Source organism: Gymnogyps californianus, chromosome 3 (assembly GCF_018139145.2).
Source record: "Gymnogyps californianus isolate 813 chromosome 3, ASM1813914v2, whole genome shotgun sequence".
In the NCBI taxonomy this organism is placed as follows: domain Eukaryota; kingdom Metazoa; phylum Chordata; class Aves; order Accipitriformes; family Cathartidae; genus Gymnogyps; species Gymnogyps californianus.
Window position 1 is genome coordinate 66,779,971 of NC_059473.1, and position 22,363 is coordinate 66,802,333.

At 39.6% G+C, this 22,363-nt stretch overlaps 2 protein-coding genes across 4 annotated transcripts in view; one reads left to right on the plus strand and one right to left on the minus strand.

The window, feature by feature from the left end:
* The window catches only part of SAMD3 (sterile alpha motif domain containing 3), a 41,074-nt gene extending 31,496 nt beyond the window's left edge, over nucleotides 1-9,578 (plus strand). Inside the window, exons 7-10 of the mRNA XM_050894699.1 lie at nucleotides 6,461-6,664; nucleotides 7,057-7,228; nucleotides 8,959-9,041; nucleotides 9,294-9,578. Coding sequence (XP_050750656.1) covers nucleotides 6,461-6,664; nucleotides 7,057-7,228; nucleotides 8,959-9,041; nucleotides 9,294-9,578 — 744 coding nt within the window. The remainder of the gene's footprint in view (nucleotides 1-6,460; nucleotides 6,665-7,056; nucleotides 7,229-8,958; nucleotides 9,042-9,293) is intronic.
* Nucleotides 9,579-11,572: 1,994 nt separating this feature from the next.
* L3MBTL3 (L3MBTL histone methyl-lysine binding protein 3) overlaps nucleotides 11,573-22,363 on the minus strand; it is an 87,212-nt gene continuing 76,421 nt past the window's right edge. For all 3 annotated transcript variants that reach the window (XM_050894418.1, XM_050894420.1, XM_050894419.1), the window contains exons 20-22: nucleotides 17,017-17,180; nucleotides 15,912-15,974; nucleotides 11,573-13,482 (exon numbers count right to left, since the gene is read on the minus strand). In XM_050894418.1, the coding sequence (XP_050750375.1) occupies nucleotides 13,339-13,482; nucleotides 15,912-15,974; nucleotides 17,017-17,180 (371 nt within the window). In that variant the 3' untranslated portion in view covers nucleotides 11,573-13,338. The remainder of the gene's footprint in view (nucleotides 13,483-15,911; nucleotides 15,975-17,016; nucleotides 17,181-22,363) is intronic.

The following is a 22,363-nucleotide window of genomic DNA, read 5'->3' on the forward strand; positions in this document are numbered from 1 at the left end:
TTTTATGTATGTATGTTTTCTTGCTTTAATGTGAGCATCTTAACACAATCTGCTTGTATATGGCTCCAAGTAGAACTGTGACTATCGACTGGGGGTCACTGTCAAAAGGCATCTGGAGCATGGGCAAAGAGCCCTGCAACCTGTGTGGCTCCTAGATCTAGTGGCTTTAGTCACAGATATCTGAGATGCCAAGAAGTTAAGGGTGGTTGCGGGCATGGGCACTCAGGGATGGGCCCCCTCCTGCTGTCGTCTTTTGCGTGTGAATCCAACAGAAGGGCTAAGAGCCTTGGCAGGACCATCCCTCAGGCAAGGTCTAGGTTACACTGACATACAAGTGCTGGATATCTTCTGCTTACCTCATTAACTTCCTTTCTGCATCCTTTTGACCTTTTTCTCTATTCTGCAGTATTTCTCAGGAGCTTGTGAGAAAAAGGGAGCTTGTTTTTTAAAGGCGTTGAGGTAAATTCCCATTTGTTCCAGAAAGGCTATTTTTTTTTTAAATCAAACTTTTATTATTTAAAAAGAAAGGAAATTCTTTACATTATAAACTAAGTATGTACATTGCTAAATAAGACAGAATTCTATATACAAAAATAATTAAAGATCACCAATTAATGTTCTCCTTATCGCTGCAAGGGAAATGGATGTCACTGGTGACACAATTGAAAATCTGGCAAGAGGAGGTTGGGTGACCTCAAGAATGAAGGATTCCTCATTTAAAGAGGCTATTTTTTTAGTTCTGTCTAAATATATGCTGAACTGTTAGCTTTGGCTTCTTTTCTTCAGACATTGAGACTGGAGATCCTGGCTTCGGTCTAGATAGAATTGCTCTTCTGCAGTATTGAAATAACTGAGCTTTAACCTTATTGAAAATATTTTACTGTTCTGCTGTAACTAGCTTTCTCGCTTTGATGGTTAAAGTGGAGAGGATCTAGAGTCCTCCCTAAATTAGCATGTGATAGGCTCATAGAACGGTTCAGTAACCCGCTTTCCAAACTCAGCTTCCTCCTGTTCATACCAGCAATGTTAAAGTTAACTATAAAAGATTTTAAATCACACTTGGAATCATTCTCCAATAAAATTTAAAATACTTTGCAAAATGGTGTCCCACTGAGATAACTTCTTTCCCTCAAAAGAAAGCCACCTCTCAGTTACCTTTCCACTTACCTTAAAAATCAACTTGTTCACAAACTAAAAACTAAAAGGAAAAAATGAAAACATTTTAAGTGAATCCTGCATTTAGGTGTGACTGAGTTAATATTCATTCACTGCACTTTACTAGAAAAAAGGCAAATTTGCAAAATAGGAAGAAGGGCTGAAGATAATGGAAATTGAGTTATGAAGCAAGTTACACACCGAACGCTTTCTGCTGCAAGCATGGTATTTTGTAATTTTTTAATAAAAGCAAACCCTTTTTTGATGTTAGAATCTAACAAATCCTGAGGTCAGAAATAATTTGTGTAAAATTCAAGTGATGCCAAACTTTCCTACCCTATCAAAAACCTTCAGATTCTATTTCAATGAAACTATGCTTAGAAATAATGAACAACATAAATCAGAATGCTTTTGCCCTTTAGATTTTCAGCTAGGTTGACTGAAAACAGCTACTCATCCACAAACATCTAAATTCACTGTTCTCTAATTCCACCCTGGTTCTGCTAAAGACAGTCACTGCTGTTCGACTTAATGTACCAGTGAGGTCCCATTGCTCTGTTCTGTTCTTGACCGATTAACGTACACCACTTGCATTAAATCAGTTGGAATTAGAAACATGCAATGATGCAGTAAATCTATCCTCCCAATTATCAGCTAATCTATATTTACATAGCACTATATACTATAGTATATTGTTTGTATTCCCTAGTGGGAATGAAACTGTCCAGAGACAAAATGAAATGAAGTGATTAGATATAAAAGGCACAGACCTGCCACTGTATTAAAGCCACTGTATACACACAAGGAGTCCCCAAAATCATAGCAACTTTGGTCACCAATGCCAATCCTAGAACTCTGTATTCGCCTGCTCTTTCATTGCAAGCAGCGTAGTTTTACAAGAACCCAAGTGTTTTACATCATACTTACCATTGCCCATCCTCAAAATACTTTATTTCTTATGTTTCCACTGCACTTGAATAAATGAGAAGTAAACTCTGAAACAGCAGTGGCTACTAAGGCTGGTAGAAAACTGTCGTTAATTGGTATCCGAAAGGTGCTACCACAGACTGGGTACATTTCTGGAGCTCTATCATTTGACTGAAGTTTTAAGATGTGTTTTATGGCTGGGTATATATATCCATTGCATAGACTACTAGTTTAAACAAGCTATGTTAAAGAGCTTAAAGTTCAGAACTACCGATACCTTTCTTCAGCCTAGAAGTGCAGCTTAAAAAGGTGAAAAACTTACAGATAGTGATTGCTCTAAGCAGGCTGAACATTGCAAGAAAACCAGTTCTAACACTGACTTGTGCTTGTGTTGTTACTCATATGTAATGGATGATTTACACAATGAAGTTTGGCCTTCCATCACATTTTTTTTTCCCTAATAGATAAGTATGACAGCAATTCTACCTTATACTACTGCCATATTTCTATTGGTAGCTTGCCATTGATGCATACAAAAATGTCAAATGATCTCATTTAGCTAATTAATAATGTAATTAGCTAAAGTAGCTTTCAAGGACAGAGCTGACTGTGTGGAAAGTCCATCAACTCAAGCAGTGTTTGCCTTGACAAGGGGGATGGAGATACGCTGGAGTAAAGGTCACAACTTTTTCTCCTTGGTGTCTGTTTCTAAGCAACCCAGTCAGTTTGTCTGCGTTGAGTTTGTTTTGCTTTCCTGGATCTGCAAGTAAGGCACTCAAGGTCATGGCCCCTCTGCAAATGAGCCGCTGTGCTCCACATCAGGTCACTGAAGAAGCTCCTGCTCTACGGGCAGGAGGCTTGGAAGCAGACCCATGGGAGAAGCCAGTAATAACAGAGCTGTTTGGAGTCAGAGACTTCAAACTAGCTCTTTCTCAGAGTAAAAAACATAAATGTAACTAAAAAACCCCAAACAACAGTCCAAGTTTGTGTGTGTGCATGTGTGAGAAAGCACGAGCATCTTGAGGTTGACAAGAATGGACCAACCCTTGGGTTTGTGCAGTGGTCATGCTGAAGCAAGAGACAGTCCATCCAACTTAGCGCAAGTTAGCAGGTTAAGGATCAGCTGAATGGCTCACTTGGGGATGTGTGAATACAAGAATGGTATTCACAGTCAGTAACCAATATAAATGAGATACCAGAAAATACCAAACACTGATGCAGGGAGCTTGCAGAGATGACACACTAGCAGCAAAACAGGACTCTGATGACTGTGAGCCATCTGCTGGAGATTTACACAGAGTTGGTTTTGTGGTTTTCTGCCTTTTCTGCACTGGTTATAAAGGCTTTTTCAACCAGATGAGAAGCAGGAAGCCTGATGCTGCTAAGGGACAGGAGCGCTCAGGGTGCACTCTTCAGGTGCAGGAGCGCTTGCAGAATATAAAGCCATACCGGAAAAACCAGACAGACTTTGGAAGGCTTCTCAGACGAGGAGTTCAGGCAATCACATTACTGGGACCATTCTTCATAGGCAATGTCAGGGCACCTGTCTCAGATCGGTGTGTCAGTAAAGAGGTTACAGGATAATACACTAAAGCGGGCAGTAACACGTTCCCAGGACCGGATGATATTTGTGCAAAATTTTCAGATGTGCTCAAGGATAAAATAGGTAATTTTCTAATTGTGATGTGCAATTTCTCTCATGAAACATGATACTAGAAAATTGGAGGTAGCTAATTTGTTGCCAGTTTCTAGAGTTTCAGGAGAGAGCTAGGGAACATATTGACCAAGAAACCTGCTGTCTTTACTGGCCAAATTGGCAAGAACTGTAATACAGACCCGAGAGATGAACACATTGGGAAGGAATCAACAAAGTTTCTGTAAATAGAAGTAATTCTTCATAAATTCATTAGTTCTTTGAAGTATTCAGCAACCCTGAGGACACAGGAAATCCAGCTGATACAGTTTAATTTCAGAAGAGATTTCACCACATGCCTTTCAAAGGCTCTTAGAGGATATAATCTGAGTGGATAAGCAGGAAGGTCCTTGCATGGATAAACAGTTAAAAGATAGAACAAAGAAGGCTAGGCAGAAATAGTTGGGTTTTACAGCAGAAAAGATTATTAATGCTTAGTTTATGCAGTTCAATATATTTCTGAATGATGTGGAAAAGGAGAATAGTTGGCTGACCACATCTGGTGATGCTACCAAGGGTACTAAAGACAAAGACTGACTGAAGAATTGCAGAAGGACCCCATCCTACTGAGTGACAGGGCAAAAAACAGCAGATAAAATTCAATAGTGATAGATGAAAAACAAGGCACAAGGAGAAAATCTAGTCCTAACAACATTTACAGTGATGGGCTCTGAGCTTATTAGTACCATTCGCAAATGATATTTTTATATTATGCCAAAGAAAATTTGGCACAATGCTAAGCAGCAGTCCAAAAAAGTATATTGAATGCTCAGAATTATTTAAGAAAGAAACAACAGGGAGCACATTATTCCACTGTATGCACCTGTGGTGTCCCAGCATCTCAACTAGTATTTTAACTTTTACTGTGCCCATTTCATAAAGGCTGTAGTGAAATTAGAAAATATGCAAAGACAATAACAAGCATAATTGAAAGTATGGACCAGCTTTTATATGTGGAATGATTAAATAGCTTAGGACAGTCTCGGCTGGAAAAGAGGTGGCTGAGGACAGAATATGACATATCTATAAAACTACAGTGGCAAGGAGATGGCGAATAGGTTTTGAATCCAGTACGATAATTAGAAGGCAGAAGCAGCAGGAGAAAACAAACAAAAGAATGCATTTCTTCTGACAGTGCATAGTTAAACTGCCGAATTTAACGCAGGATGTTGTGGAAGGTACGATTTTATTAGAGCTGGAAAAGTGACTGGGAGAAAGAATGGAAGGAAAAAATATACTGAAGGCTATTAAATATAAAGACATAACCCTTGGGAGTCCACAAACCCCAGTTCAGTGGAGTCTTGACAGAACTCAGGGGAAGTACCGCTACACACTCATCCTTACTTTATACTTTTCCCCAGCACCCTTCTCAGCCAGGTAGAGGAGGGTATGGGACTAAATCGTCTGGCCCACCACCTCTCTTCCTGTGCAGTGAGGAAGAGGACAGGAATGCCTACTCAAGCTGGTCACAAACAAACATTACTGTTGTAATACAATTAAGACTAAAATCCTCTATTAGAAAGAGTGCAGACTGTGCTGATACAGCGTCCTAGCAAGGGCCAGGGGAGTACCTGCAGGGGTCATGGTAGGTATCTGTCCTGCATGCAGGGCTTATTTTCTTCTGTGATCCCAATGGCTGTTGAAATCCATGGATATATACTAGGAGGGAGACAGTTTTTTAATTGTGTACCTTGTGCAACCATTCTTGGAATACCACATGCACAATTTCAAAAAGGATGTTAATTAAACTGGAACGTTTAATTGCACATACAGAGCACCGCGAAGCAGTTTTGGATGTTGTATGTTTCACAGCTCTGTGTCTTAAATGTTCTGGGGAACAGGATGAAGTGTCTCAGCTCACTCTGCATTGACCCACAGGCCGCCACTGACACAGACAACAGCTGCATCAGTGACAATACGTATGGGAAAAGCCAGTGTAAATGCAGCCTGAGAGCGGTAACTGTACTACCAGTGCATCTGTATGTCGTCTCAGCTTCTTTCAATGAGCAAATTCACTGTGTCCTCTGATAGAAACTAAACAGCCCCAGGCTACTGCCACTGATGTACTGCTTTGGATAGCCACTCCTCCTCTTACTGGGTTTGGCATTGCAGCAGGGACAATAATAGTAATTTTGAGGAAGATTGTTAACTATCTTCAAGTACAAAATAACTTTTTGAAAACATTAACAGTCAAACTGCTCAAAAAATGCTTTCCATTAAGAGTTTTCTGAGTTCAGCTGGTCTCCTTGTGGGTAAATACTTCAATTGCATACATGTAAAGTTAGTTGTCCTGCTTTTAGGACCTGTATGAGTAAGAAGAAAATACTATTTCTCTTGGTAATACAGAGCTAATATTGCTAAACACTGAGTCATCATTAGAACTGCCCACTGATTTCCAATAAACCACAATTAGGCAAACCAGACACAGGCACAGGAATTTCATGAATATCCTCAAATATGTAATTTGAGCTTGGAAGGCTTGGCTGATAGCTATGTTTATATGAAAACAGATCTTAATATAACTATTAGAATATAAGGGTGAGTTCACAGAGCTGGTACTGAAACCGCACTACAGGTACTTTCTGCTGAGCTTGACTACACTTTGACTACACTCAAATCACACAAACCACATCAGATAAAAAGGCTAGCTGATTTGTTACAGTTCTGTCCTTCATTTCTTGATAGGAAGAATCTGTTCATCTTGAAGGCAGTGCAATGGATGTACATATTAAGTGGCTTCAGCAAGAATATATGAAATCTCAGAGGAACTGGAAAGAAGTGGATAACAGAATGAATGTGACAACAGAAATACGGAGAAAGATGATCAGTGATAAGGCACCTTTAAAAGACATTCTTAGACTATTTCCTTTCTTAAGATGCCCTTATCAGGTAACAGAGCTATTTTTAATAATGACATTGAATTCTGTGTTATAGATGTGATATAACCGTAGGCACGTATTTTACTGGATGTTTCCAGTGAAGTATCCATTAACATTGTTCTCTTTAATCTAACTCATATTTTTGCTGCTAACCCCACTTTGAAAGATTCACCAGTCCTGTATTAAACATGCCACACACAACACCAGTGGGTTATTTGAAGTATTTTGGTGTTACTTGATGTATTTCTTCCCTGCTTTGAAAAGAAATGAAACCATCCCCTCCAGTTTATAATCTTATTTTACTGAGCTAGTTTTATCTTGTCTTCAAAGTGTGCACCTCATGTTGTTTTCAGTTTTGGTTTTGAGGATTGCAATAATACCAAATATTTGTTTTTCTTTTAGCTTTTTAGGGAGTTCCAGCTTCTCACACACATGGACATTTATAAGAAAACAGTTGAGATTTTGGAGATTTATTCAGAAAACATATTATCTTTGTATGTGGTGAGGAATAATCCAATTAACATTATGCTGCAAGAAAATCTGAAGCGGCACACAGAGGAAGACATTCTGAAATGTCAGTACAAATCTTCTATGCTCTGAATATCAGAGTTTTGTTGTAGCTAATTGTTCTTACTTATGTAACTAAGCTAGCTCCAATTTTAATGCAAAACCATTTTAAAAATGTCACAGTTGCTTGAAAAATATATAGTGATGGGGAAGCATTAAGAGTAAAAGCTAATAAATTACTAGGAAAATTAAGTTAGTCAGGTATTGAAACTTTTTTTTTCCTATTGAATAAAAGACTGCAGGTTTGATAAAGTTAGTTACTGCCTTAAAATAAGTATTGCTAGATGAGCAGAATTATGTATTTCTAGATATGTAAAAGCGTGCTTATTATTTTCTAAAAATACATGCAGAAAACTAATTTTCTGGTTTAGAAAGAGAAATAGTCCCATAAGAAAGAGTCTATTTCCTTTAGAAAGAGAGGTACTGTTTCTATGGTTAAAGTCTTCATCCCAGTGAAATAAAAGAAGGAGTTACCACTAACTGTGTTTCAAGTACCTCGTCTCTGCAGAGACACATTGCAGGAACAAGCACACAAACTGGTACCTCTGGCGAGCAGGTACCACAGTCACGCAAAGAAAGAGGTCCACGTACCTTGACATGTTTGGCACACTGGCTGCGAGGAGGCAAGCACCTGCTGCCACTCAACTTCTTTCAGTCTGAGAAGCCTGGGGAGTGGGGTTCTGCAGGGACAAAACCTTTGAAGCAGTTACTCAGAATCTTTATTCTTCCCAAACTGCAGCTGTCGATGCCTATGCCCGAGCTTAGCTCTGCGAGAAGTGCTCCTAAGACTGTCATTTTCTGTCAAACAGGCATAATGCCAGGATGTCAAATCAAAGGTGACACAGTATGAACACGTGTGTTTCCTATAGCAGTTTCACTCCGTTTATTACCAGGCCATTTCTTAAAGAAGCAAGCAGAGTAGGTTCAAATACTGGAGTTGTCTTTCTTTAAGCTTAAAACCACGAGTACTCAATACCTCATGATAGATTAAAAAGTGCCAATGAACAGCCTAATCCAGAAAGCCTTTATGGACTTTCTACTCATACGTTTGGCCTTAGAAAGCTATGGACTTGTAAGTAATTTCCCTTTTCTTATACAATATGCCCACAAAGATTTTAACTCATACCTTAGTAAAGTCCCAAGGCCTTTACTTTCCTGTTTTTCTCTCACAAACAACTTGACCTGGCATCTAGATCATAAATGCCTGACAAGATAGGTTCAGTGAAACACCCAACACCAGAAGCCTGACCTGCAAAAAAGATGTTACAGTCAACAATAGCTGAACCAGAGGAGTAGTGGGTACCACTTCCCAGGTGGTCCTGCAGCACCAGCTTCTACCGCAGCCTTCAAAGTGGAGTCCTCTGGCAACAGGACTCCCCACAGACATCTCATTTACTGGGGAGAGGCGAGTTTGGGGACAGGTGGTGAGGCCAGGAGGACTACTCAACTCGCAAACTCCACTAGAAGCAACCCAAAGCCTATTCACTTATTGTGAGAGAAGTTTAATCATAATATTGAGTAGCGGAGTGTCATGAATGATTTGAATACTAATGCCCATTGCCAGCTGAGGCGCCTAAACCTCCACTGTGGTAAAAATACTCTTCAGAATGGACTGGACAACAGTTCTACTGCTAAGCTCTTAACTATTACATAGGCTGCAATCTGCTTTTCCAGGACGCTACCGCAGTGCCAGAATGTTTTCATTGGTAATTTAGTAGAAATCCTTGCCTTTGACAGATATGAAAATGACTGCTGCATGTTTACTTCTGCCAGATGTCTTTGGAGATGATTCCAGTCTGTTTGCTGCAGTGAATGAGGAGGTAGGAGACAGAGCACCAGCAGTCTTGGTCTCTCTTCCTTGTATCAGCTGCCTGGGCACATCACCTGGCCTTTTGGTGGCTCAGCTTAGTTCCTGGAAAAGGATGACATTAGCCTGCCCTTTGGGTAGAAGGCAAATATTCATAGAAATACTAGCTAAATTCAAAGCAGTGTTATTAGGCTTACTTAATTCTCTGACCTGTTCACCAAAGCGATGCTTTGGCATCATTTGAAATATCCTTTTTTTAATTTAGGTAAAGGCAGTGACACCAGTGTTGGAAGTAAAAAATCCCTTCAACGTGAATTCATGCGAGTTTGCGCTGTATGTAGAAAGAGAAGAGCTAGCCCAGCTCGATGACTGCACCATGGCCCTGGCAGCGCTGGTGGCTGCATTTCACGTGTTCGATATCCCATGCCCAAAGAGAATCCACAGGACGCTGAATTTCCTGGAGTCACTGGTCTTTGACGTGAGAAGCCCAGCATCCCTGCCCACGCAGGTGAAGAGAGGGCTGGAGGCACCCAAGTATCCCAGTATCTGATGGTGTACACAGCACTCCTCTCAGGACCATTTGACATTTTGTCAAAATAAATCCCTTTGTTGTGAAGATAAATCAGTGCCATTCTTTCTGGTGAAAGTGTATGTATATTTATAACAGTTATGTTTAATAATCCCCCCTTTTTTTAATCGTACTGGCTACTTTTTAAAAAAATTTAAACCTAAGCATTTTCATTATTTTAAATGGAAATTCCAGAGCAGTCTAGAGGCATTAGAGATAATAAAATTTTCTAGATTACTGCATGTGTTATGTATTATTTTTCCATATGGAGCATTTGACAAATTCAGATAATATTTTGACTGTCAGAATTTAAAAAACACGTTGTGAGCTGATGTGAGCACTTCACTGCTTCAGACACTAATACAGTTAATGTTTTGAAGTGGCACAAATTAAAGATTTGTTACCATCATTTCATTATATTACAATCACTGAAAGCCTACTATAATAATTTTTGTGTTTTAAAAAGGTGGGCCTGATTTTTAATTTGCAGGATGATGAGTTTTCACTATTTTCTGCATGCACGAAACATTCCTTTCTTTTTTTTTAACATTAATCCTGAATTTGCTAAATAGGGATTCCGAGATGAGCTCTCAAAGTAGCAAGAATGACTTATCTGGGATGCTGCCATGTGCATTTGTAACCACAGCTTTGGCGCTGGGGAGAGAACGCCTCATTTTCTTTCTGAATTTGTTCCCCAGAACAAATTGGCCTTCTCCACATGGTGACTCTCCTGTCTGCCCACACAGAGCGGAGGCCCTCTCCTCTCTTCTTCCACAGCCTCCTCTTCTCCCTAACACGCTCCTCTTAACTCCTGCATGTCTGGAAATCCCAGGGGTTACTGCCTGACGGTGCATGGCTTCGGACAAGCGCCTAGCGATGGACAGTAGCAGCAGCCAGCAAACATGACCCATTGCATTAATTAGAAATTAAAATAGCTTTTTATTAAAACACTGCATTCTACTAAAGAGATCGATCTCCCACCAGTTCTAAAAATGTCTGTGTAGGCAAAGCAGCGTTTGTGGTCACCGTGATTCTTTAAACACTCAAACACACATCTTGGAAGACCACAGAAGTTTTATTAAAGCCTGGCTGTGCAGGGTGACTCCAATGCGGACATTACAGTGGGAGACCCTGCAGTATGAGGGGAGATCGCTATATTTAATGGCCAGACTCTCTTGCTAAAGTCTTAGGATTTTTTATGTGGCTCCTATGGAAACCAGGGGACAACCTTTACCTGTGTGACGGCTGGGCTACCTCCAACACAACATACAAAACAATACCAACTGCTGTTTTAAAGATTCAGTAGGTCTCCTCAGTAATTTTAGTTTCCGAGTGAATTTGTTGGGTGTAGTTTTTGTAACAGAGGTGGCTACACCCTGCTACCTTATCACATGGGATACAAAAGTAAGGATTATGCACGTCCTCGCTGTTCTAAGTGACAGTGGTATGAATAAAAAGTTGGGGTCCGTATCATTTAAGTGAGGTTTATTCTACATCTTGTAAACAGTATTAATTCAAACCCATTTCTTAAACCACAGTACTCTGTAAGTAGGTATATAAAAATTCAGGGAGCTGCTAACATCACCAAATAATCTCTGTCGAGCGGCAAATCTCTTCATTGGTTCTCACTGCAGGCTACAGAGCTGGCACACGAGAGAGACACAGAGGGTGAGGGAAAATAAACTACATGGAAGGACAGAAGGAAAGAAAACAGAAGAATTTGGCATTTTACTGATCTGCATGAGCAACTTCAGCTGCTGCCAGAGACAAAATCCAGGTCCATAAATGGGATTCTGATTATGACAGCAAGTGGCCTGTGAGCCTTAGGAGTAAGTGTTTAAGGAGAGGGCAGACATCAGTAGCCAGGTTGCTTTTTTAAACTCATGCCACATTGAGCTACAGTGAGGAATTACTCCACACCACCCTCGGGAACAGCCGGGTTCATCTGAAAATCCTGGGCACACACAAATGTAACAGACAGCTCCAGTTCAGGTTTTATTTGTATTGTAGTACAATAAGAGTGCAATTTGAATGTACAAATATTGAACAAAATGTAAAAATATTATTTATGCAATGCTATGGAAGGAAATTAACAGAGCAATGCAACTTACTTTATACTGACCCTGTTTCACCTCATATTATGGCAGGTACCAGTCACCTACATGATCTGGAAGGGGCACAGAGAGTTCTTGAAATCTTAAGGAACTCCAGCCAAAGAACAGCCTAGCAAAATCTGTGGGAAGATGTAAAATTCTCCCAGCTCTGTGCAATGGAAATGCTCTGTTTGTTCTCAGCTCTAGAGGCTGAGCAACTGCCCACCGCAGCACTAAGAAGAGGGCTGACGAAAATCTTGATCCAACTCTTCTCTTTTTGCAAAAGTAACATTCTGGAACAGTCCTCAGTATACAGGTAGCTAGGCTTTCTCCCATTTAAAGTGCATCTGGTTTACATCTTACGTATATATACCAAGTGCAACGACTTTCCCTGACAAATCGTTATAATAATCCTCCAAGAAAGAAGGTTGCCTCACCTAAGTACCTGCTGGTGGCATCTGCAGCCTGCTAATGACCCAGTGAAACGCATGCATTTTACACCCAGGATGTGCCAATGCACCATATGCGTTTAAGTATCCTTTTCCTCCGTGCTTTGTCTTTCCCCCTATGCCTTATTCATTTATAAATCAGACTTTCCAACTAGGAAGTGGTGGGTGAAATAATTCTCCCACCATTGGGAAAACAAACCTATGTTGAATATGAAGCCAGAGTAGCAGTCCTGGCTTTAGCACATTGTTTTTCTCCACTACTGTGGTAACTATACTGGAGACTGGCATGTGCAGACATGAATGAATATATTTTCTTTTTTGCTAATATCTTTACCTCAAAATACACGTATTTTCCTTCCTGTGCTGAAGGACTGTAGCAGGCTCCCATGTAAAAGGCTGGGACTGTATTGTGTAGCATAAACGAAAAGTCTTCTATGAAGTCAAACTTTATTTTTCAGTTGCAGCCTTCTCTATACTGATCTTTTGGTAAAATACATTAAAGATGCTGGTGGAAAAACTCACATAACATTTTTGTAATCGTGCAAAAGTAAAAACATTCAGTTATCAAAAAAGCATTATAATTTCAACCCCAACAAGGTTTGTTTTGTTTTGTTACAAGCAAACAGACAGTTTTATAATCTGTAAAGTTATATGCTGTAGCATAAAGTGTCACATATGTAACATTAAGTGTTTCATTTTTAAACTATGGCACAAATATGTATTAGCCATAACAGTCTCATCTGGCTACCTGTAGCCTAATTTTTGGCTAATCAGTTTTTATTTTGATAGTATGAAGTAAAAGCTTCTGAAAAGTAAAATGGGTACATGAAGTAGAATTCAAGAATTCTTAGAAAATATTAACGTTCCCTTATATAATACAGCATAAATAATTAATGAAGGTTTTCTTGATGTCCAGAGGAAGTTAGGGATCCTAACCATCCATGGAGAATTAGCGCCATTAGTTTGGTAAATAAGACAAGCTGACTTGGTTGTTACACAGTACCTTCTCAAAAGCTTGAACACTTCCCAGAAGGATTGACGTGTACTGGCTCTAGGAGAATATAAATAGTCCACCAGTGCTGAACATACGTTTCTTCCTTTCTGAGAGTCCTTACTCAACAGTTCTAGCGAGTCTTTGTGCTTTGAATAAAACATGAGCTCCAGTGGAGAAAGCTGGCTCGTACACATTTTCCATTATCTTCAAAGTTCATTGTGTGAGTTCTTCTCTGCAGCTTTGAACATCAGAATGGAATTAAAGATTTTTAGGGCTGGTCCCAGTTTAATGCTCATTATTTTGACTATGTCTGACTGGGTCATTAGCAGAAATGCTTCTCCATCAATTTGCTTTAAAAGAAGAAACACACAAAGCTATTAATAGGTCTGACAGTGCAGCACTATAGATGTTTCAGAAAACATGAAAAGAAAATTCCCAGCAATTTCAGAGAGCGTAAAGGAATGGCTGAATACAAAACTTCAAATGCCTTCAGCATAGCTTTGATTTCAACCTTTTAGACAGATCAGCTAGTCCAAAAGAATAGGATGATGATGTTCTTTCTGCTTGAAAACAACTGTCTGGCTAATTTTTAGCTAACCAGTTCTTATTTTCATACTGACAGTATAAAGTAAAAGCTTTTGAAAAGTAAAATGGGTAAATGAAGTAGAATTCAACTGTACTGCAGCACAGTAAAGCTTTTTAACGTCTTAGGTACTCCTTTTATGCAAGCCTCCATAAGAAAGCTTCTGAATTTCACTCCCAACTACAGAACTGGAACCTCCTTCAGGCCACCTCTTCCTGTTCATTAAATAGCAAATTACAACAAATTTGGTCCCAGGTGTAAACAGGGGCCAGGCTACATAAAACTGCCTCTTTGACACAAACACAACTTTTCAAAACACTGAACAGTTTTTCTGCCAGCTTTGTAGTGTTGCTATTTTAATGAATGTTACAAGAGAATATTCTCCTGTAAGCAAACTGCTCTGTCAGCAGGAGTGCTAAATCCAAACATGAAGAGCCACAAGGCCCTCACTTCCAAGGGCTTCCATGGGCCAACACTTCTTGTGTAAACTCCAGGTCACTTAGGTATCTATCGTAAGTTTTCAGTGTAACATAAGCAGGATAGCTAGGCCTAAAAGCCAAATGTGGTTAAATCAGGAGCACTGCTTAGGCTTAAAGATAGCAATTTCAGACAAAAACAGTGTAATTAAGTTTCTGTAGGACTAGAAGACAAGCTTTCTGAATCAGACACGCTGCAAAGGAAGCCTGCAAGGTACACCCCAGCACTGTAAGTCGAGGAACACTGCAGTGAGAACAGCATCACGCAGTTACCACAATTACTTTCTACTCCTTTTGTGCACAAAGCCAGACTGGGTGGGCTCAGAACCAGAACGGTGTGAACCTGGGGGTGCTCAGCTTTTTGCAGCATCTTAATATAAGCAGGATAAGGGTTCATTTCCACAGCAGAAGTTTGAAACAGCACCTTCTACCTACTGAAAGACCTACTGATACCAGCAAGTCCATGCTGGTTGGCCTCACTGGGAGAGGTTTAATTTACTACTCACAGACAAAGCCTGAGAGGCTAAATCCTGAAAGAAGGGAAGTATTTTCTTACACCTCTGAGAATGAAAGTGTTCAGGATTCATCCATCTCTGTGGCACTTCCCACCTGCTGACTTGATTAGCAATACACCAGCTTTTATTGATCTTAAATTCATTGGTGAGACACCCTAAGTGACACAGGGGATGCTCTAGGCCTGCATACCTGCTGCAGCTGTAAAATGCCTAACATCTAAGCAAGTGCAAAATGCCCAGAGATGCAGCCTGTCGGTCCTTTGATATGCAGCTGTAATAGTCATTACAATCTATAGCACAGTCTGAAAACTTTTGTCACAGGAGATGAGCAGGGCCATCTGTATGCATTTTCCTCAGGAGGTGCCTTCTCAAGTCTAAGTACCACAATTATTCTTCACTTGAAAGGCTGGCTGACTTGGGATATTACAGTATCTGACTGCCCATTCAGGTGGTCTGGCTGGGATAAGCACCTGAACTATTCACTCTGGCAATCTGTGATCAAACAGCCTTCTTGAAACTAAGCATTAACAGGAGTAACAAACCTCTAAGCGGAAAAGAAAAAGCTTATAAAGGCCTATTGTACCTAAAAGCCCTATCACTTCCTAATGACAACTTTGGCCCAACAATCTTCTCAAATACCAGAAATGCATGCCTGCCGTGCTCACAAAGTGAGTACACACTCCTTTGAACCTCATCAGAAGCCTTCAGATCTTCTCACTTCCCGCTCACTCAAATAACGTTTGTAAACTGGCTATATCAGGGGGAAGAGCATCAGGAGCTAAGTGTGATCAGACAAGATGCAAAGAGTTTTAAGAGGTGGTTATCTTGAACCACGGCTCTGCTTTATTTTACTTATTAACATCCTGCAGAACTAAAATAACATACTTACTTATAAATTTCCTCAAACCAGATTAAAAGAGAACAGCAGTAAATCACGAAGTTCCTCCTCTTCTACCATTAGTTCTAAGTAATTTCAGTTGCAGTAACAAAGCTAGAGAAGCACGAGAGACCTAGCTGACACTTAGCTAGTTTTATCTTCTTTACTTCCTTCCCACTGCAAACCAACCTAATCTTCCATACATTTGCATCTGATTTTAAACATACACTTCATCCTAGTACTTTCTATATATTTTTAATGACAACATAAAATTAATCTTTCCACCAAGCTTTGTACTCTGTGTCTTTTTGAAATAGAATTCACCCACCTCATCTTTAAACACCTTGCCGTGCTCTTCACATCCTGGTAAACTCCGTATAAATTCAGAGACCTGCCACCAAAGTATACAACAAAAGATTTAGTAAGACCGGTGTTTTCTCAAAATAGTCTTAAAGGTTGACAATCATTAAAGTTTTTTAGCTATTGTTTTTACAGCCTCATATTAGGTGTTCCACCTTCTTCTGTAAGTGCATGGAGTCTTGCAGCTGGGTGTTTAAGGACAGGATTCACAAAATCTGCAAACTAAAAGAGCACATGCCACTCCTGTACACAGGACATCTAAAAGTGGGATATGGCTACTCCCTCAACATTACTCAGGTTATTCTATCCATGCAGATCCAGAACCATGAATCTACTCTTGGTGAATCACTTCTCACAAACCAAAATGGTTGCTGCCTTCCTCTTCTTTATTCTTTACAGCAGAGAGATTAGCAAATCCTTTTTCAAATTCATGCTTCTTTTCTCTCTGATTAGAGGAGATCCAACTGTCCCAGCTGCAGAAAACTGCCTTAGTCATAGGTACTCCTGAAAGTAAAGCAGGGACTAGACCCTGTCTGTCCAAGCATTATTACATACTTGAACAGTGACAGGGCTCTAATCTTGAAATCAGGTGTCATGGCCTGACCATATCCATACTGTTCCTCTCTGCACTATATTCTCACCCTCCAAAACAGTGTGCCACATCCAAACTATGCACCAGGAATAGCTCCTTGGTCCATGCTAACCCTAAACGTTCCTCCAGAATGTCTGTGTGGGTGCTAGATGTTATTAGTGTAGACCTTGACCACCTGATCTGCTAGGCCATGCATATAGCACTTTTCTGTCCCTTTTTAACCCCAGTGAATATATATCCACACATATATATTTATCTGTATCTATACCTATCTATACACATACGAATTAATACTTACTGCTTCCAGGGCTGGATGGCAGCTGAACGGGCATTTTGGGGAAGTGTTACATTAGGTCTGGCTGACTCTAATCCTCTGAGTACTAATGCATTATTGTTAATCTATGGGGCTAATCTAAAGCTCTGAATCAACCAAGACTTCAAGGGCAGTGGCAGCAAGATAGAAGATACATGGGAAACCTACCTCATCTGTACTCCACTTAGAAACTTTACTGGCTGGGATCCCAGCTACACTTGGAAGGAGCTTGCTCTGCTGCTCCCAGCGCAAGGGTAGGCCAGGGATTTGCAACTTGGAAGACACAATAACTGGTTGAGAAAGAAGCCTCTGCGTGTTGGGTTCTTCAACATCTTCGACAACAGGAAGCAACAAACAGGCATTAAATCCCTCAGCCAGTGATGAGATCAGTCACAGTAAAAGCACGTTCATTTCTATTGACATATATGGGCCTCCCTAAACAAGCTGTATGGTTTTACTTACACCAGAATTAGAGGAGTACCATGACTGTTCTTCCACTAGTATGACTGTGATTATATTGGCTCTACACAAATATAACTACTCTTACATGGAAAAAGTCTCGTCCAACACAATACTATGCCAACACAACTGGTGGCATACCACACCATAGGTCAAATAATTTAAAATTTTTTGATACAATAAATCACATCCACATTTAATAGTTGTACAGTAGTACAAGAACTAACTTAATTCCAGGGTTGAGCTGTTGTAACTTCATCAAAAGCAGCGCTGCACTGCTACAAAATTCCAAGTGAATCAGTTGTACAGTTCCAGCCCACACAACATTTATGCCTCATCCACAACAAAATGTTTTTCAGTTCTTCTGAGGAAAAACCACAAATGTCTGCAAATTCCCTGCTCCCACTTTAACTGAATTTTTTATTTGGAAAATAACATTTAACTCCTCCATGCTGCTATGAGGTTTTTACAAGGTCATTTCCCTTTTTATTTCACTTATCCATAATGGAAGGAATGAGCTCCCATCCCACTGGCCTCAAAGGCAATGTACTGGTGAGAGGGTGGCTTCAGCCACATGCTGCTGTTGCTGCTGCTGTCTGGAGAGCAGCAGCAGTTGCAGATGTGTGTAGGAGGAAAGAGTGAAGAGGCATGCCTCGAATGATGTCAAACTGCGTAAGACATCTATGTTCATTTAGATCCATTGCAAATGCAAAAGCAACATGCCTGCTATGAACTCAGTCCTGAATGCTTCCCAATTGCGGAGTAAAATTGTGGAAAACCTCTGGTATTCATTTCTGAATGAAACAGCCAACAAAGAACCTATGCCTAATATTCCTTACTAACATGGCTTCATGCAATCACTCACAAATCCCTGTGCTATTTTTGTTTGGATTGCTCACATCTATTACAGCCCCATTCTATTTCCATTTTTGGGAAGTTGCTATTATTCACAGTTCTCCCTATCCTTAATGTTCTAGTTTTCATACATTTGTGCCCAACAACTAGGGCACAAATTCCTATTATAGATTTTTGCCAGCACAGTGGGAATGGTCTAGAATATATAATGTGGCCAATATAGGATGTGATTACATTTGCTTGTGTTGTTCTGCTCCTCTAGCTTAAATTTTTGTTATTTTCAATACTTATCCTCATTTTATATCAATGGTGATTGTTCAGAAGTTGACTCTTAAGCTATTTAGTCAGTATTGCCAGCCCACTGATTAAATTTTTAAATAGACTCCTTAATTTTTTCCTAGCATCATACTCTTACTCTTGGAAGTGAGTTCCCTAAATGTCTGTTTACACTTCACTGTTGTTCTTCAAATGTTCCTTAGAGCTTCTACTACTACTAAAAATCTCAGTGAGAAAGGAAAGAGTCTTGTAAGGCAGCAAGCGTGCTGAATGCAAAGCCTATTTTACCAAGTAGTATCTTTCTCATTGTTCCCTTGAATCCCCTCCCCATCCTTAGTCCCTGATTTTTTTTTTCTAAAAAAGGTCTCTTAAGAGTTGAAAATACAAGCATTTAGCTATTTTTTTTGTTTTCCGTTCACAAAACATGTAATACATTGATACTGTAACATAAATAGCAGACAATACTGTGTGAAGAAAATTCCAAGCAAATTGCACTCCATTTTCACACGTTTAAACATATGTATACATAAGAGCATACAGGTACATGCATAGTGAGTTACCTATCTACTCCATATGTCTCGATTTTCAATAGTTTACAGCTGTGTCAAACCCTAACAGTTCCAGATGAAAAATCTATGCTGGGCATCTGTCCATGCTGTGGTTTTTTGGAAAACTTCAAGCAAACACAGGTCAGCTGGTTATGAATGACATTAGCAGAAAATAAGTTCACTAATGTGACACTGCATAATGCTAAACCTTGTACTCCACCTATTCACATTCAAGAGCTCTATTTACTGACATGGAAAAGAATGTAGTGCCTAATGCCTTTGAGGATATGGGCAAAAATGCCTCTGCTTCTCAGCCTCTGTCATATCTGCCTCACAGGTAAGATGAACAGCACAAAAGGAGCGTGTAAAGTGCCAATTTACCCAACTAGATGGAGGAAGAGAAAAAAAAAGTCCCCAACCCTGCAGCAGGTATAACCACATCCCTGACAAAAGGAAGTTTACGTTTAGTGGGGGTAACTTTTTGCAGAAGACAGTGCACGGTATTTTGGCTACAATCTATGTCTGTAATACCAGACATCTAAAAGTTCTCCCTACCCTCATTCTGTGGGGTATCCTATTCCTTGCTCTGCAAGCCCTGCTTCCCATAGAGAGGCAATCTGTGTTTGTGGGCCAGAGAAAATATGTGATGTACTCCAATTTATGTCTCAATTTGGACATTTAGAAGAACAGTAACTTGAGGTGCACCACAGGTTAGCCAGCTTCATCACAGAGCCACAAGTTGCTCCTTGAACCACGTAAGTGAAGAAACAAAATCTGCTTGCCAGCTCCACATGACATAGCAGAGCCAGATGCAGTAAGTTCACACTTTTAACCCTGACCACTGTTCTTCTCTGCTGACGTTTTGCTTCAGCATCAGCCCACCTGCTTCTACATTCTTCTTCATACTTAATGCCACCTTGTTATCCTTCTCCCTGAACTGTATCTTCCTTAATTCATCTCTATCCTCTTAGTGAGTTACCTTCCAACAAAATATAACCTCACGTTTCAAAGAAGCTAAATGGCAAACATTTTCTGGCATTAACGAGTGACAACACTATTCATTCCCTCCTGCATGTTCTAGCTCCTAGCATGTATCAGGTTTTTAAGTACAGGATTTTGTCCGTAAAAAAAGCTAGTATGAAGGGGCCATGATTTCAGTGCAGTTCTTTAGCTCCAAGTAACCTTTCTCCAAAAAAGGGAAGATAGCACTACATGTTTTATAAAGTATCAGTAGAGAACTGGTCAAGTGAGTATGGCAAAAGTACGCTGAAGAATAATAATGTAAGTGACAGGCAGAAAAAATAGGGCAACAAGCACAGATACCAGCAGTCACAGTTCACAAAAGTCTGCACAACTGCAATTATTTTAGCTTGAGTTTTCCATTACTATGATAGCAAGAACTCAACGATCCATTTTCATCCTACAGATTGAGTATTATGGCACAAAATTATGTGTATAAAATTATGTGTATAAAAAGGAGGTGAAAAGGATAACTTTGTTAAACAATAACGCAAGAAAGCGTTCTAGTTTTATAAACCTAATTATGCAAGACCCTACATGGAAATGTATCCTAGTAAGCACAGCTTGTTGGTGAGACTTTATCCAAATAGTCAATTCTGCCAAACTCAAAATGCTTCACAAAATCAAGCCAGTTTTCTTAGAATAAAAAAAGAATTGCAGACAATTTAAAATGCTCCGAACTACTTGATTTTAAATTTTTTGTATTGTATTATATAGTGCAAAGTTAACATCAAAACAGTATGTTTCCATTCTGCTGAAACAAAATACTTCAAATGACCAAAACCTCTTTCTTTCATCTGCTTCAGAGAGATTCTTCTTTTAATGCTTCATTTTCTCCAGAATTCTGAACTACATCATGTTTCAAAACACCGTAACAACCTGGATTTTTTACACCTTTTGCACAGCTCTTGTAATAGATGGAATCTTTCATACTTCACACACTCTTCAGAGTGCCTCTTAGATCTATCTGAAAAGTGCTGGGAGACAAATGATGTTTTAAGATAAAAGAAATGTATCAGAAATTAATAATTAAAAATAAAAAACTACCTTAATTTTATCTTTACGCAATGCTCTACTAGCCTCAAAGAATTCCCTGGGTTTTACAAGGATGAGCTCACTTAAAAGGTAAGAAATGTAGCTCCAGTTTCAAGATTTTTGACGAAAGCCTTACAAATTTTGTGTTGCACAACAAATTGCTGAAGAAAAAAATCTAAAAATTTAAGGAATTATGAAATTAAGACATTTAGCTTCTCATTGAACTTGCATGAGTTAAAATTATTGCAGCAAAAGCTGCACTGAAACAATGCACTGACTCAGTCCAATAACTAGCCTGACATACTAAGTTTCACACACGCAAAATAATTATCAAATGTAAGATTGTGACGTTCTGGATTTGTGCTGTATTCTTTCTAAACAATGAGGATAAAAATGAATAATGAACAGCTACCTCCATCTGTCCAACTGGATCAGTGAACAACCAAGAGTTTTGACACAGCAGTACACAAAACCACACGGAATCACTGAACCAAAGAGAAGTCCATGTTGGAAGGGACCTTTGGAGACCGTATGATGCAACCTTCTGTTAAGAGCAGGACATTAGACTAAGTTACTCAGGGCCCTGTCAAGCCAAGCCCTAAATATTTCCAGCAGGAGAGATTCCACCTCTTTTCTGGGCAGCCTACTCCAATTGTTCTCATGGTGAGAAGCTTCTTCCTTACATTCAGACAGAATTTCCCCGGAAGCAACTTGTGTCCATTTCCTTTTTTCCCACCACTGTGCATCCTGGAGGAGAGGGTACCTCCATCTTCTCTATAACTACCTTTTAGTTACTGGAGGACTGTGACTAGATTCCTCCAAGCCTTCCCTTCCCAAACTCCTTCAACTCTTCTTCATATGTCAGTCCTTCAACTACCTAATCATCTTGGTGGCCCTCCACTGGACTGTCTCCAGTTTTTCAGTGAAGTAAAAATTTTAGCCATCCCTCTGTAAAACTCATGAAAAAGAAATGGCCCATTCTGCATATGGGCTGCTGGAAATTATCAACAGACTAAGGCTGGGTTGAGTAAATCACCTTAACTCGGCATTATGCCTGTAATGTGCAAATGCTTTAACTTTCTTTCAATACACTTTTGAAGCAGTAAGTGAACATGATACCTTTACAACTCAGACTGGTTTAATTACCTATTTTTAAATAGGTAATAGTGGTAATATTTTTAAATAAGTCAGTGGAAAAATATTCTTGAAATGAAACTTTTTATACTAGTATTCATTTTGCACTCGTCTTTACAACTGTGATGAAGTTCTTGGTAAAGCCTTTGATGATTACAAGATAAAGAAACACAGTGTTAAAAGTGGTG